Source organism: Excalfactoria chinensis, chromosome 19 (assembly GCF_039878825.1).
Source record: "Excalfactoria chinensis isolate bCotChi1 chromosome 19, bCotChi1.hap2, whole genome shotgun sequence".
In the NCBI taxonomy this organism is placed as follows: Eukaryota; Metazoa; Chordata; class Aves; order Galliformes; family Phasianidae; genus Excalfactoria; species Excalfactoria chinensis.
Genome location: NC_092843.1, coordinates 3,227,308 through 3,243,380, shown reverse-complemented (window position 1 = coordinate 3,243,380; position 16,073 = coordinate 3,227,308). Strand labels below are relative to the sequence as shown.

Genomic DNA, 16,073 nt, shown 5'->3' with positions numbered 1-16,073 from the left:
TCATTCCTTATTCCTAATAGGCCATAAATCCAAGCCCCAAAATAACCCCAGCTTTTCGCCGGGGCCTCGTGAAATATTCATTCTCTGCCCCCACCGGCCTCGGTGCTGTCCCCTCTCTGGGGATGGAGGGAGGAACCAATCGATGGCATCGACCCATGCGGAGCCGCAGCTGCTGCAGGCTGGGGGGGGGGGGGGGGGAGGGAAAAGCAGCTGATGCAGCAGGAAGGGAGGAAGGAGCCCTCTGTCCCTGTGGATGCTGCTGGGGGGCAAACCGAGGGCACCCCCGTTGTCGTCCCCCAGCTGGCGTGGCTGCGTCCCTCCTGCTGTCACCCAGCTGTCCTGTATGGGGACAGGAGGGAGGGGATAAGCATCCAGACCTTGCAGCCCATCGTGCTGCTGCGGGAAACGCTTCCGTGCCTCAGTTTCCCCACTGCAGTGAGAGCAGCGTGCAGTGCAGCAGGGCACATTGCAGCTCTTAACATGTCACAGGGACTCGGATGCAGATTCACTTCCAGGCCGGGGCTGCAGCCCCCCTGCCCACCTCCACCCCCCCACAGAAGGACCCTCCTGCTGCCCCCACCCTCAGCAAACAGCGCTGCTGAATTTACGGCTGTCAGCACTGCAGCTGCACACCAGCAACCCGCCCACTCCAGCAGCAAACCCGCAGCCTGCGGGGCTGCCAAAGAGCCGGGAGCAGAGCCAGAGCCAGCCCTGCTCCCCACGGCCAGAAGGATCCGAGCACGGCGTAAAGCAGCGCTGCTCCAGCCATGGATCTGCTCTCAGTGAGCCTCAGAGCTGGGGATGCGGACAGAAACACGCCTGAAAAGGGGGGTTATTTATTCACAAAACAACACCCCCCAAAAAAAAACACCATGTAAGAAACCTGTTATAAACAAAAGAATCGTACAAATAGAGAAACGGGAGGGGGGAGACCCTGGAACCCTCGGTGTGAAGCAAACCCTTCCTTAAGCAGACCCGAAGGGGTGATTCTCCTGCTCAGGTGGAAACAGCGCTGCATCACAGCATGCTGCAGAGCAGAGCAGCCCGTTGTTGCAGAGCAGAGCAGCTCCCGCTGCAGAGGAGCCATGCATGCACCTCCATGCGCTCTGCAGGGACAAAGAAGCTTTGCTGCAAAGAGCTGCTGGCTGCAGGCTGTGGGTGGCTGCATGGGCCCCATCCTGCCCTGTTCCCCAACTTTCTGTGGCTGCACTTGCAGGAGAAGCAGGAGCAGAGGAGGCAATGTGGGCACGATGGGAATTAATGGGAGCTGCAGGACTGGGCTGCAAGCAGCGGGGATGCAAAGCCCGTATTTGTTCCTCATTGCTCATACTTGGATTAAGGGGGTTTTGCAAAGCAAATTGTAGGAGGGCAGCAACACACTGCAGAGCAGCTGGAACGTTCTGGTTTGCATTCAGCCCAGTTTTACATTTCTCAGGTATAATCTCCAGTCAGTTTCACAGCAGCAAATCCATTTTTTCTCCCCTCATCTCTACAATGAAATGGCTGAAACCAACTGGATTTCACACACACAAACTGCTGCTTTGTTTTTCTCTCCAGCAGGCATTCGTCCCTCCCGTCCCACCTCCCACCCCCCCTCTCTATGAGCCCCCCACCCCCCATCCCATCCTCATACCCAGGAGGGTCCCTGCAGGCGGGTGGTCATAGGAGGCTGCAGACCACGCCGGCATCCTCCGAGTGGTCGCAGTTGTGCACGTCCCAGCGGATGTGTGAGCAGTGCAGCAGGGAGGGCTCGCTGCCCTTGCACTTGAGGTTGTCCAGGAAGATGTAACCGGTGCCGGGGCCGTAATATGCTTCCCCCCAGGCCGCCATGGCTTGCCCACAGCCCAGCTGCCGACACACCACCTTGGCGTCCCGCAGGTCCCAGGCGTCGTCGCACACCGTGCCCCACTGGGACAGGTAGAACATCTCCACGCGGCCCTCGCACTGATGGCTGCCGTTCACCAGGCGCAAGAACCCTGTGATGGGACATTGGGATGGGGTGGAGGAGAATGGGCTCATCACAGCCGGGCTGGGCCGGGGGCAGCCTTGCTTCTCCCAGCTGCATCCAAACCACCTCTGTGCCAGCGCCCATAGGATGCTCACCATCCTCCAGATGGGTCGGGGCCGACGTGGTGGTGGCAACAGTGGCTTCTTGGAAGTGGATTCCTGAGTCATCAGCACCTGGTGCAGCAGGGAAGGCGGGGGGAGATGATTCAGGGCCAGCCTGTGCTCCCCAGGAGCAGCTCAGAGTCCCCCTGCATGTGGCACAAGGCTGGCAGGGGAAAGAGCATCCCAAAGTGGAAGGGACCCACGGGGCTCACAGGACCATAGAACCACAGTCACTGAGGCTGGAAGAGACCTTCAAGATCCCCACGTCCAACCCCAGCCCACCCCACCATGCCCACATCCCCACGGCTCTGAACACCTCCAGGGATGGTGACGTGCCCTGGGCAGCTGTGCACTGCAGCACTGCTCTTTGGAGATGAAATTCTTCCTAATATCCAACCTGAGATCACTGAGTCCAACCCATGGCTCTAACAGGGCACCCTCTGTGTGTGTCCACCAGGTCCCTGAGCTCAGGGCTGTGCCCACTGTGGGACAACCGGTGCTGCAGAACCTTTCCCTAACCTTGGTGACCCGGGCCAGCAATACCGTCCTCCTGGCACCGCACTGCAGTCCTACATCACCCAGCGGCACGGCCGGGCGTGGCGATGCTCAGGGCACGCACCTCGGCACACGACGCCCGCATCCTCGTGATGGCCGCAGTTGTGTTGCCCCCAGCCCAGGTGGAAGCAGTCGGCCAGGCGCTCTTCGTGCCCGTCGCACCCCACGTTATCCAGCAGCACCGGCCCGCTGCCGTACCCGAAGGAACCCAGCACGGTGGCGGACACGGCGGGCCCGCAGCCCAGCTGCCGGCAAACCACCTGCGCGTCGGGGAAGTCCCAGTCGTCGTCGCACACCGTGCCCCACGTCCCGCCGTGCCGCACCTCCACCCGACCGCGGCAGCTCCCGTTGCCGTTCGCCAACCTCACGCCGCCACCTGCGGGTGGGCGCCCGCACAGCCACTGCGGGAATGGGGGGGGGGGGAGGGGAAGGGGGAAAAGGGGAGGGGGGCGGCTGGGGAAACCCCTGGGAGGGTGGGGAGAGACTTAGGGATGAAGGAGGGAGCGCCGCGTGGATGTGAGGATGGGAGGATACGGGGAGGTCCCCATAGGGATCCCATGGTAGCGGGGAGCCCTTTGGAGACATGGGAGGAGCCGCGGAAATGAGGGAGGTAACCCGACGGGTGAGGGGTAAAGTCACTGCGAGGAGGAGGGGAGTCCTTGAGGAGATGGGGAGAGCCCTGGGGATGAGAAGGAACAGCTCTGGGCAGGGGGTGGAGGACTTGGGAGGATGGGGGAAGGATGGGGAGACCCTGTGAGGAGCCCTGAGGGGATGAAAGGAGACTCGTAGGGAGGTTGGGGAGCCCCGGGAATGAGGGAGGTACCCAAATAGGTACAGGGTGACGTTCCTGGGGGTACAAGGAGAGAATGGGGAGATGGGGGAGACCCTGGGAGAGCTGGACACACACGTGGGGTGATCCTGGGTGATCCCCAGCCCTGAGGTGGGTGGGATAAGCCCTGGGTGATGTTCCCAGGATGGGACAGGAGCACCTCGGGCTGGGGGCCAGGCCTGATTAGCAGCAGCCACGTGCTTACTTTCCATCTCGGCAGTGATGAGCACAGTGGTGACCACCTCGGTCGCTGGTGAGGGCTGCTCAGGGCTGTCTGTCACTGCTGAGACATGGGGACACAAGGGCTCGGTGTCTGGCCCCAGCACCCACCGCCCCTGCTCTGAGCCACGGTGATCCCATGGCAAAATCCCTTGGTGGTGAGGAAGAGGTTCCCTGGGACTTGCCATAGGAAAGGTCACCCAAGAGAGCTCCAAAGCCTCCCCGAGGTGCACTTGGACTTTTGTGGTGGCTGCCCCATGGGAAGGGACAGCCCAGACAGCCCAGACAGCTGCTGGTCCCCAGAGCCCTCCCTGCTGTGGCACTGGCTGCTGCCAACACCGTACCTGTGGCTGTGGCAGTGAGCATCTCTTCATAGTCCAGGGCCACGGAGGTGGTGAAGGATGTGATGGTGGATGTGTCCAGACCTGCAGGGACACAGAAGGACGGGGTGACAGGCAGGAAGAAGCTGCAAAGCACACAACCCTCTAGTTGTGACCCCAGGATGCAGAGTGGAGTGGTGTGAGGAAAGAGATGGAGATGATGGAGGAGATGGTGATTGACGGACATGGAGATGGAGATGATGGGCCTCCTTCATCCTTACTGCCCACATCCTGTGAACAGAAATTCTCCAGCTCCACAAAAGTGCTCTTTGGAAGCTTGATACATCAGATATTCAGCAGCTGTGCCGAGCAGCAGGAGCACAGCAGAGGCAGGGGGTGAGCAGCCAGCCTCAACACCAGCCCCAGAGCTGGACCCCCCACGTCCTCCCCACCTGATGGGCACTGAGAGCTGCCACCCAGCTCACCAGCAGACAGCGGCAGGGCTGGGCAGTGCAGCGAAGGGGCTCCGTGCCCAGCCCTGGCTCCGCTCCCTCCCTCCCATCCTGGCCATGCAGGCTGTTTCCATGCCAGGACGTCCCATCCTCGTGCCCCATTACCCATGCAGATCACCCCGGCATCCTCGTGGTGGCCGCAGTTGTGGATGCCCCAGCCGAGGCTATAGCAGGCGGAGAGGATGGGCTCGCTGCCCTCGCAGTTGACGTTGTCCAGCAGGATGTGCCCCGTTCCATAGCCAAAATAAGCATTGCTTTTGTACTCCAGAGCCTGGCCGCAGCCCACCTGCTTGCAGACCACGCTGGCGTCGCTCAGCCCCCAGTCATCATCACACACTGTGCCCCAGCTGCCCTGGTAGAAGATCTCCACGCGGCCCTGGCAGGCGTCCGCCCCGCTCACCAGCCGGATGCGGCCGTCACCTGGAGGGTGACAACATGGGGAACAAATGTCTTGCTGTCCCTTCAAGGTCACCAGCCCACATTGGTGGGATCTGGATGTGCTTATGGTGGTGAAACTGCCCAAGTTCCTGGAAGAGGATCTGCTTTAGGGCAGCCTGCTACAGCAGGATGGTGAGATGATGGGTGATAGGACATAGGTGATAGGACATGGGTGCTGCTTTCTGCTCGCCCCTTGCAGAGTTCCCAGCCAGGTCAGGCCATGAGCAGCTCACCTTCCCCATTCTGCACCGAGGCCGTGGCAGTCCTGCTGGTCGGTCCTTCGCTTGCTGATGTGGGGGAGAGCTCTAGAAAGGGAATGAGAGATAGCATCAATTTCTGCCTGCAGAAACCCTCCCAGAAGCGAGCTGCAGCCAGGAACCCTGCTGTGACTATATGCTTCATACAAACAGTAATACTCTGCCGGAGGGAACCAAGCCTTATTACCATTGCAGACGACAGCCACGTCCTCATAGTGGTAGCAGTTGTGGATGCCCCAGCCGTGGCTCCAGCACTCGCTCAGTGCCGCCTCCTGGCCCTTGCAGTCCACGTTGTCCAAGAAGATGGGCCCCCTCCCCTGGCCGAAAGTCATGGGTGCCGGCAGGGCGATGGCGTGCCCACAGCCCAGCTGGCGACACACCACGTTGGCGTCCACGATGTCCCAGTCGTCGTCGCACACTGTGCCCCAGGAGCCGTTGTACAGGATCTCCACGCGGCCCTGGCACCGGCTGGGCCCGTTGGCCAGGCGCAGCTCTGCAGGGACGGCCCAACACGGTGCTTCAGTGGGTGGCTGGGACGGCAGCACCCAACGCCCAATGGAACCACAACCTTTGGAGGCTCTGGGTCCGTCCTGCACCAAACCTCTGCTCCCCCAGCTCCCTGTGCAGCTGTGCCAATGCAGCATTGAGAAGAAATGTTTCCTAATATCCAACCTCAGCCTCCCCTGGTGCAACACAAGGCCGTCACCTCTCATCCTATTGCTGTTACCTGGGAGCAGAGGCCAAACCCCCCCTCACTATGACCATGTCTCAGTGAATACGGCCATAGACAGAAGTGGTGGCATAGAAATGCTTTCCCCAGCTGCTGGCAGTGCAGAGCGTGGTAAGAGCAGCCCTTAAGGGTTCTGTTTAGGGGAGGTGACAGCTAGCAGGGAGCAGCGAGGTTGTACTCGCCTGATCATAAGAACAATAAGGATAATAAAGAATCTCTATTTCCTTTCTGTAAAAGGCATTTCTTTCTGTAAAAGAGGGTCAGCTTTTTGTTGCTGCTCTTTGTTCAGAACCAACACGCTGCTTCTCTGACGCATTTTTCAGCTGCAACACCCAGAGGAGAGCGACTCAGAGTGAGGAATCTCACCTGGGAATGGTGGCGGGGCGGGCTCGGAGCTTCCTGAAACAGAGAAGGCAGGTTGGGTCTCATAGGACACAGTGAAGGAGGAGGTAGGAACAGGGGAGCTGCAGCTCCCCCAGATCCCTGGATGGAATGTGATAGAGAGGTGCCAGGAGTGGCCATTAGCAGCTTAATGAAACCAAGCTGCTCTCCTGGCACGCGCCGAGGAGTTGCTCGCTTCCAGACAGAAGCAGCCTTTCATTCCTGCCTCTCCTCTCCTCTCTGCCATTGTTTCGCTGCCAGCAGCTTGCATTATGAACACGGTGAGTGACAGCAGCAAGCCCTGGATGAATGGTCCTGCCTGCCACCAGAGCCTGCTGCTGGTTACTGATGGGAAACGCTGCTCTGGGCACCGCTCGATGCATTCGAAGTCCCTTCAGCAACACTGAAGAGGGGAGGGCTGCAGGGGCTGCACGTCCTGCAATCCCATCTGTCACGCTGCAGTGCTGCAGGCACCTGGTAACACTGCAGCATCCTCAGCCAGGAAAAACAAAAAGATGCAGCCCAAAAAACATGGGGGTTTTGGGGGGGGGGCACAGACACGGACCCTTGGGATGCTGGGCAGCAGAAGGGGTGGGAGGTGGAGTGTGAGATGGGGCAGCAAAGCTGCAGTGTCCCTGCAGCCGCTTTGGGATGCCCAAATGGTGCCGGCCTTTCTGGAACGGTGATTTATTCTGGTTTGTACCGATTCCGAGCACTTTTAAAGCTTTTTTTTTTTAACAAGCAGCAGATAAGAAGGACATTGTTCAATATTCAGGATCCATCTCCCGTTAGTCAGAATCAAAGCTCTGATGTATTTATTTCAGAGCATCCTCCAGCAAAGTCAAGAGAAACCTGAATAATATGCACAGTGTGTCCACACTAATGAGGAAAGCCATCCTGGAGCACAGAGCTCCTGGCTCCCTCTGATCCAGCTCACAAAGCCCAGAGAACAAAGGGAACTGCCTTGAAGTAAATACAGCCCCCTTTTCAAGTCCCATTTCTGAATAAACCCACCCAAATGGGACAAATCACCCTCTGGTAGGACTTGGCCTTGTCCATTCATGAAGAGAAACAGCAGAGCTCACCAGTGGGGCCGAGGAGGAGGAGGAGGAGCAGGGAGGAAGGCAGTGCCCTGCATGCCATGCAGGGAGCAGGGCTCATCGCTGCTCTGGGGTTCTCTTGCTGTCCCTGCAACATGCAGACACCAGCATTAGCCATTGGGCAGCAATCACATCAAATTACGGCTCCAGTTGGTGCTTCCCATCATGCAGAAAGTCACAGCCCACACAGCTCCTCCTGTGATGCTACTGCCAGGCTGGCACTGTGCTGTCACCTGTGGGCAGCCCTCTCCATCACAAAACTCCTCTCCAGGGGATGAGGCCCAGCTCCCACCCCACAACTGCACCAACATGACCACGGTACCTCCCACCCCAGCTGGAACATCTATGGGACCCCAAGACCTGCACTGCTCCTAATAGTGGGGGAAAAAGGTGGCATCAGTGTGGGAACACAGGTCTGGCACCACAGCATCACCTCATCACAGTGGGAGGAGATGCAGACTCCATGGGGACGAGGTGGAAAGCAAGCATGGAGAAAACGAGGAAGAGATTAAAGATAATGAGATGCAATTTCCCCATCATTTGCTGCTCTCTTCACCAGCTGCTGCTGGAATGGTGAACATCTGGCTCTGCTGGATTCTCACTGTCAGCACGGGGTGGTGACAGCACTGCTCCCATCACCCAGGCACGGCAAGGGAGAGCTCACATCGTGCCTGTGCCGTCCCCATCCCACCCTGGGGCTGCAGGACTCAGCCCCTTCCCAGAGCTGCCACTCAGGATGCAGCCCCCTGCACATCCCTCTTCTCACCATGGGGCTGCTGCCGGCCCAGCGCTCAGAGGAGCCCCGCCAACAGACAGTCGGCTCAGTTACGGGGCTCGGAAATCAATCTAGTCCCTAACATTGCATTTCTCAATACTCCATTCATGCTTATTCCGCTCCGAATAATGTCTCCTTTTGTCCCACCAGCCCTCCCCACTCACTGGTGGAGAGTGGCTGAAAGACGGCCGGCACATTGCCGTGGGCCTGCAGCCCCTCAGCACGCTGCCTGCACCAGCCCTGCTCTGGGTGAGCATCCACGCTACGTCCATCCCACATGCATCCCAAATCCATCCCACATCTGCTCTGTATCCATCCCGTACCCACTCTGCATCCACTTTGCATCCATCCCACATCCATCTCATATCCATTCCGCATCCACCCTGCATCCATCCCATATCTGCCCTGCATCCACCCTGCATCCATCCCACAACCATCTTGCATCCATTCCGCATCCATCCCACATGTATTCCACACCCATCCCATATCCATTCCGCATCCATCCCATATCCATTCCACACCCATCCCATATCCATTCCGCACACATCCTGCATCTACCTGGCATCTATCTCACATTCATCCTTCATCCATCCTGCATCCACCCCCCATTTATCCCACATCCATCTTGTATCCACCCCCCATCCACCTTTTGCATCCATCCTGCCTCCCATCCCAGTTGTCCCAGCACTCCATAATGTGCTGAGCTGCTGAGCTCAGTCCCTTCTATCCCTATAAAGGCGAATCTCTATTTTTCCTCCCACAGAAAGTCCCAGCTCTGTTCTCACCCCAAAGAACTCAGCAAACAAGCTGGGAAAGCTCCTTCCCTCAGTCTGGACATGAGAGAGGTTTGGTGCAGCCTGGACCGACCCTATTGCAAAAGCAGTGCTTTCCATCAATCCACGTACCTGTCTGCTGCTTTCTTTCCAGTATAAAGATGATGTATTTAAACCCAGAAAGAAACACGCTCCTCTGAAGTCAAGAAAAGTGCTGGCTGGTCAGTTTAAAAACCAAAAGAGGGAAAATGAATCGATGCAAGGAATATTACAGTGGGGATACAGCAGGAAAAGGAAGCTAACAAGGAGGAGAAGAGGCTCCCATCCATCAGCCAAGCAGCTCCTGGCTGTCATCCTGTGTCACCCCGCAGGCTCAGGGCTGTGGGGCAGGACGGCCGCCCGGCCCCATTGCGGGATGCTGGGGCTCAGGGATGGCTGAGAGGGAGGAGGAGGAGGAAAGGAAGAGGAGAGCAAGGAGAGCAAGGGGCCGCTCAGCGGGGCATGGCGGTGGGACTGGCTCGGGTTTCAGGGCAGCTGGCACTGGGAGCACTGTGACCTCCCCGGGGCTGGCTGAGGGCATTCCGGCTTTGCCTTCCCCCTCCTGCGCTGCCTGGATCCGTCCCATTGACACAGGCAGGACCAGACCCTAAACCCACGGCGCTCTCCATCTGCTCCTGGGCATCCCCAGCCTGTCCAATGCTGCACGCAGAGCACAGGGCATCAGCAGAACCTGCACTCTGCTTTTCTGAGGGCAGTATCAAGGAGGTGCTCAGGGTGCCCAAAGCACCAGATGTGGATTATTGGTGTTCACCCACCTCCTCTTCATAGGAAACCTTCCTTCTCCATCGCCTCGTGTGCTACAAGACCACAATGTCTCCCTGGGCTTCCAATGAAGTGCGTTTAGGCACAAGCCAGTCAATAAAAGCGAGAGCAAATTTGAAGGCAGTGTGGTAGGAGGAACACAGAGATGTGCTGCTTCCTGCTCTCGCAAAGCTTCAGCATCACGGGCACTGGGGTGTGCTGTCGGCTCTGCTGAGCTGATCCCAGGGGCAGTGATGTTCCTGTCCTGCCCTCCCTGCAGGGCTGCCCATGCCCACAAGTGTTGGGGTTTGGGGTTTTCCTTGGCACAAAGCTGGCTTCAAAACAGCTGTCGCTGCCAGCACCGTCACCCATCTGCCAGCACCGCCTCCTGGTAATGAGCAATTAGGCACTGACTTTGTATTTCCCAGGAGCAGCGGAGTTGTAACGAGGCTGCTCACAAACACCGCTTTCAAAGGCTCCTTTTAAGTCTGTTTTGCCCAAACTTTGCAGAACTCCCAGCCGCTTTGGCTCCCCGCCATGGCTGGAAGTGAGCACCGTACAGCTTTGGAACCACACAAGGCAAAGCCGCCCTCCTGGTTAAACACACGGGCATCAGGTTGTCAGCTTTGGGATGCTGTCCTGGTTAAGCTGAAGGTATGAGAGCCAAAGGAAGGGATGCTGCAGCCCCCGGCAGGCTGTGTGCTGGCACAGGGCTGCGCTGAGGTGGGGTGCCAGGAGAGGAACCCAGCCCTGGACAAATGCCTTTTGTTTGTCCCGTAATCCGCTCCCTGACTGATGTGCTGCACGACCCACCTGCGCCAGGGGGGAAGGAGCAGCCCAAGGTCGGCCTGCTGACAGCAGGGGAGGACCCGGCAGCTGGTCCCTGCAAGGCGAGACCCCAATGGTGAGCGCCCACGGGGTCCATGAAGGGGATCGGGCTGGAGGTGCCTCCCAGCCCCGCGATGCTGTGATGAGCCGGGCCGGGCAGCACTAGGGGGCAGCGTCTGCAGCGAGAAGAGCTCACAGCTCGGCTGGGCTTGGGAAGAGCTGCTGACGGCTCCCAGCAGGACGCTGTAATGGGGGAGAGCCGGCTGCCCTGCAGTGCCCTACTACTACTGCCCAGTGCCCTACACATCCATGGGTGTACACACACTGCACACAGACTAATGCACACTCACTGCCCCAGCCTCATACATGGACATGGACAGCCACGTGCACACACCATCCCGCACACACACACTCTATCCCATTGCTATAAGCAGGGACTCCTCTGGCCGCATCCAGGCTGCTCAAAGCGCCATCCAGGCAGGACAGGAATGACTTGTTAACAACCACTGGGCCAAAGGGGCAGCAATGACAGCACCACAAACACAACACAGCGATCAAACTGCATTTTCTCCAACGGGAAGTTTATTCTATTGAACATATAGAAGCTCAGCGATATCTTCTGTGCTGTGTCTCAACAGGGATATCCTGCATTGCTGTTCCTTGGTGGCTGGGAAGGTGGAGCGGCCGAGGGGCTTCTCGTGGGCTGTGCAGGCAGCAGAGGGTCGTCCCTGGAGCGTTGCAGCCTCTTCTGCTGGTGCCGAAGTGCCGGGAGCTGTGGTGCCTGCAGGGATCACTGCGCCAGGCCTGACACTGAAGGGGCTGTAAGGCAGATGGAGAGGAGTGTAGGTACACAGCTCTGTGCCCATTGTGGCTGCAACGGGGAGGACATCTCCCGAGGACACGAGGCCACGTGTCTGTGCTTCCATTCCTGACAAGCTCACCTTCAGCTGCCCAACGGGAGCCACTTGCTGCCACGTTTTTGTGTTACAGCCAAACTTTCCGTATCGTTTTTCACCCTTTATCTCTGCTTTCCCAAACGCCCGGCACAGACAGACAGAAACGTGACACAGTGGGTGAGCAGATGGAGCTGGGTTGGGCCCCAAGGGATCTAAAGATGGGGTCCATCAGGCTGCTGGCCAGCACCAGATGAGTTCCACAGGGCTCTGCTTTTGGGCTGGCTGCCCTTCATGCTTCCATCAGTGATGGTGCTGTGGGGCTGGAAAGTGTTCTGTGTCGGTTTGCTGTTAATCCTGATATGGGAGGAGCTGCTGATTGCACAGAGATCTGCACGGATCAGAAAGCAGGGTCATCAGCAACCGAATGAAGCTGAGCAGAGCCAGCGGGGTTCTGCAGCAGGGAAGGGGCACCCTTGGTGTGCGTACGGCCTGCGGGACGGGACGCTGCAGAGCAGCCCCTCTGAAAGGGCCCTGTGTTATCACACAGCTGTAAGCCCAACACACGCAAAATGGCCGCACAAAATGGCGGCGCCACGCGGTGTCTCCCGGTTCCGCTTTCCCGCCCGGCCCCGCCCCCTCGCCGCGCGCCCCGGCCGCTGATTGGACACTCGTCGGCTCCTCCCCTTCCGCTCTCAGCGCGGCGCCCCGGGGCCGCTCAGTCCGCGCTGCGCGGCGGGGATGGATCGGCTGTCAGCTGCCAGGTCTATGATAGCTTATCACAGCCGGATCTATGATAGCTTATCACAGCCGGATCTATGATAGCTTATCACAGCCGGATCTATGATAGCTTATCACAGCCAGATCTATGATAGCTTATCACAGCCGGATCTATGGTAGCTGATCACAGCCGGATCTATGGTAGCTGATCACAGCCGGATCTATGATAGCTTATCACAGCCAGATCTATGGTAGCTTATCACAGCCGGATCTATGATAGCTGATCACAGCCGGATCTATGATAGCTTATCACAGCCGGATCTATGATAGCTTATCACAGCCAGGTCTATGATAGCTGATCACAGCCGGATCTATGATAGCTTATCACAGCCGGATCTATGATAGCTTATCACAGCCGGATCTATGATAGCTTATCACAGCCAGGTCTATGATAGCTGATCACAGCCGGATCTATGATAGCTTATCACAGCCGGATCTATGATAGCTTATCACAGCCGGATCTATGATAGCTTATCACAGCCAGATCTATGATAGCTTATCACAGCCGGATCTATGATAGCTTATCACAGCCAGGTCTATGATAGCTGATCACAGCCGGATCTATGATAGCTGATCACAGCCGGATCTATGATAGCTTATCACAGCCGGATCTATGATAGCTTATCACAGCCGGATCTATGATAGCTTATCACAGCCGGATCTATGATAGCTTATCACAGCCAGATCTATGATAGCTGATCACAGCCGGATCTATGATGGCAGTGATGGCACATCCAAGCTGCTCAGAGCCCCATGCAGACAGGACAGCAATGCCTTGAACAGCAGCTGTGCCAAAAGCAGCAGCAGTCGCAGCACCACAACAACACAGCAATCAAACTGCGCTTTCTCCAATAGGAAATTGGTTCTATTGAACACACTGGAGCCCGGTGATACCTTCTGTAATGTATCTCCTCAATAGGGATATGCAGAACACATCAGCATACCTGCAGAGCAGTCGGTAGCTCTGATGCCCAAATAAATCCCTTGCAATGGAAATTAGGGTTTATGTGCTTTATTTGTGACACCGTCTTCAGTCCACATCCTACCATGACCTGTGAGTTGGTGCATCTCCAACTCCCTGTTGGAGCTGACCGCCACCCAGCACAGCCCCGTGGGGAGATGTGGGCATCCCAAACCCAGCCCTCGGGGCTCCCAGCACCCCGGGAGCGCTGACATCCCCAGCCCAGGGCTCTGCTCATTGTGACATCGGTCTCCAGCACCCACGTTCTCTCCGTGACATCACAATGTGCAGGGCTGTATCACACAGCACAGCCCCGTGTGCCCCCAGTCCCGGGTACCTCTGGATCGAGGAAGCAGCACCTCTGCTTTGCTCCAGAAGTGACGCCCAGGAATGGAGCTGAGGTCTGGACGCCTCAGTGCAGCGCAGCCCAATCTTCGCCCCCGCCGCGCTGCAGCACGGCCCAGGGCACGGGCACGGCCCGAACGGGAACCGTCCCCCCCAAGACAGAGGCAGCGCGTCTCCGAGGAGGAAGGTGAGCGCAGAGCATTCCCGCAGCAGACGAGCCTCTGCCGCGTGCTGCTGTCACCCCGCTGCCATGCTTGGGGTGACAATGCCCTTGTCCCCATGGCAGGGTGCGGCCTGTGCCAGCGGACAGACCAGAACCCCGAGATCTACGGCGAGACGTGCCGTCAGGACGGGCTGTGCGTCCATGAGAACTGCCTGGTGAGCCCCAACCCCAGGCCCCCCACCCCAGCCCTGTGCCAGCTGCTGCCCCCCACATCACCAACAGCTCCCCGCTTGCCTCCCGCAGTACCACGCCTCCGGGCTGTACCAGCACGGAGCAGACGAGGAAGGATTCTTCGGATTCCTTCTCCCTGACATCCAGCAGCACCTGCAGCGCGTGGCACAGCAGGTGAATAGGGCGACGTGTCCCCACCGCGGTCCCCGTGCCGTGCGGCTGGGAGGCTCCAGCAGAGCCCAAAAAGCCCCGTTGCTGCACAAATCAGAAGGGATTCGTGCCGCGCCGTCCCTCACTATGTGGCCCAGCAGAACATCACTGTGCTCTGCTGGGCAAGGGTCAGCTGTGTGTGCACGGCACTGACGCCCAGCACTGCACTGCTGTCCCCAGACTTGCTGCATATGCCGGAGGCGGGGCGCCTCTGTCCGCTGCCATCACCGAAGATGCTCCCGCACCTTCCACTACCCCTGCGGAACAGAGCGCAGATGTGTCTCGCAGTTCTTCGGCGAGTACAGGTGAGCGTGGGTAGGGCTGTGTCCCGCAGGGCTGCCGCAGGGACGGGGCAGGGGGCTGAGCTGCCACCTCCATCCATCCTACAGGTCCTTCTGCTGGCAACACCGCCCAACACAGCAGGTGCAGCCGCCGCGACAGCAGCACCCGAGCTGCATCATCTGCTTGCAGGAAGTGTACACCAGGCCCAGCTACAACACCCTGGTCTGTCCCTCCTGCAGCAACGCCAGGTTCCACCGCAGCTGCATCCAGGTAGGCGCCATCGCCCCCACACCACGACGGCATCATCCCCTGCGCCACCCAACCCTGCAGCCCTGCCATCGTCCCCAGCCCTGGGGCGATGTGCGGGGCCCCCCAGCTGACGTTGCCCCTTCCCCAGGGCCAAGCTCTGCATGCAGCCTTGCACCATTTCCGCTGCCCGAACTGCCAAGAGATGCCCAACTTCCAAACTGAGATGTTGCGCCTGGGCATCAAAATCCCAGACAGGTCAGCACCCACCGCCCCGCCACCGCCCGGCCCCCTCCCACCTCCCCTCGCACCCGCACTCAGCCGTCTCTGTCTCCCTCCCACAGGGATGCAGCCTGGGAGATGGAAGAGGGAGCCTACCACGAGCTCCACGTGCAGCACAGCAGATGCGATGCCAACGTCTGCCTGTGCCCGCAGGGACGGGAGCACTCCGAGAACGTGGGGTGAGTGTGCTCTGACCCCAAAGCCACGGCGACCTGCCGCCTTCATCCCCTCCGTGCAGCTGGGACGGAGCCTGGCCAGCATGCTGAGCCCAGCACGGCACACGCTGTGCACTGGTAGCTCAGAGCCAGCCAGCAGCGTGGGAGGGCATTGTCCACCCCAGGGCCGGCACCCCACAGCCCTAGGACCCCCCTTGACCGTGCATCTCGGGCTTCTGTTACTCCTCAGGCCCTGGAGGATGCTCCTCTGCAGCTCCTGCGGCTCCTGCGGGACCCACCAGCAGTGCTCTGCTGTCGCTGAGGACGCTGAGTCGTGGGAGTGCAGCGGCTGCAGCAGTGTGAGCACCGGTAAGAAATGCAGCACGGGGATGTGGTCCCCATAGACACGTGTCCTCGTGTCCTCGGGAGATGTCCTCCCCGTTGCAGCCACGATGGGCTCAGAGCTGTGTACCTACACTCCTCTACTTCTGCCTTACAGCCCCTTCAGTGTCAGGCCTGGCGCAGTGATCCCTGCAGGCACCACAGCTCCCGGCACTTCGGCACCAGCAGAAGAGGCTGCAACGCTCCAGGGACGACCCTCTGCTGCCTGCACAGCCCACGAGAAGCCCCTCGGCCGCTCCACCTTCCCAGCCTCTGAACAACAGCCCTGCTGGTTGAAACACCACCAGACACTTTGCTGATGTGCCGGAGCACTGCAGGGTGCAGCATCAACACTGCCGTGCCTCTCCTGCCTGCACTTCGCTGCTGAGCTGCCGCTTCTTCTACACGAGTCAGTGGTTTGAGCCCTGACAAGATTCCAGCTCTGTGGAAGATGGCACAGGCTACAGCAGGGAGCTGAGACCAAGACTTGCATGGTCTGAGACATTTCTTCCGGCAT

General features: G+C 58.9%; 2 protein-coding genes across 4 annotated transcripts; one reads left to right on the top strand and one right to left on the bottom strand.

Moving 5' to 3' along the window:
- Positions 1 to 814: 814 nt before the first annotated feature.
- SSC4D (scavenger receptor cysteine rich family member with 4 domains) lies at positions 815 to 9,943 on the bottom strand. Of its 3 annotated transcripts, XM_072353657.1 has the most exons (12): positions 9,814 to 9,943; positions 7,436 to 7,538; positions 6,336 to 6,368; positions 5,427 to 5,732; positions 5,216 to 5,287; positions 4,650 to 4,964; positions 4,057 to 4,137; positions 3,699 to 3,776; positions 2,729 to 3,040; positions 2,104 to 2,181; positions 1,634 to 1,976; positions 933 to 1,106 (listed from the first exon to the last, which is right to left on the bottom strand). In XM_072353657.1, exons 2-11 carry the CDS (start codon positions 7,509 to 7,511, stop codon positions 1,660 to 1,662), a joined length of 1,668 nt encoding a protein of 555 aa, XP_072209758.1. In that variant the 5' UTR covers positions 7,512 to 7,538; positions 9,814 to 9,943; the 3' UTR covers positions 933 to 1,106; positions 1,634 to 1,659. The 3 variants fall into 3 exon arrangements, with proteins under 3 accessions (XP_072209757.1, XP_072209759.1, XP_072209758.1); XM_072353656.1 differs by having other exon boundaries at positions 815 to 1,976; XM_072353658.1 differs by having other exon boundaries at positions 815 to 1,976; positions 3,699 to 3,773.
- A 3,708-nt stretch (positions 9,944 to 13,651) lies between these two features.
- On the top strand, positions 13,652 to 15,703 carry LOC140260988 (PHD finger protein 7-like). The gene is made up of 9 exons (XM_072353909.1): positions 13,652 to 13,793; positions 13,893 to 13,984; positions 14,073 to 14,174; positions 14,391 to 14,515; positions 14,600 to 14,762; positions 14,890 to 14,996; positions 15,083 to 15,199; positions 15,426 to 15,544; positions 15,675 to 15,703. Exons 1-9 carry the CDS (start codon positions 13,652 to 13,654, stop codon positions 15,701 to 15,703), a joined length of 996 nt encoding a protein of 331 aa, XP_072210010.1.
- Positions 15,704 to 16,073: the final 370 nt, after the last annotated feature.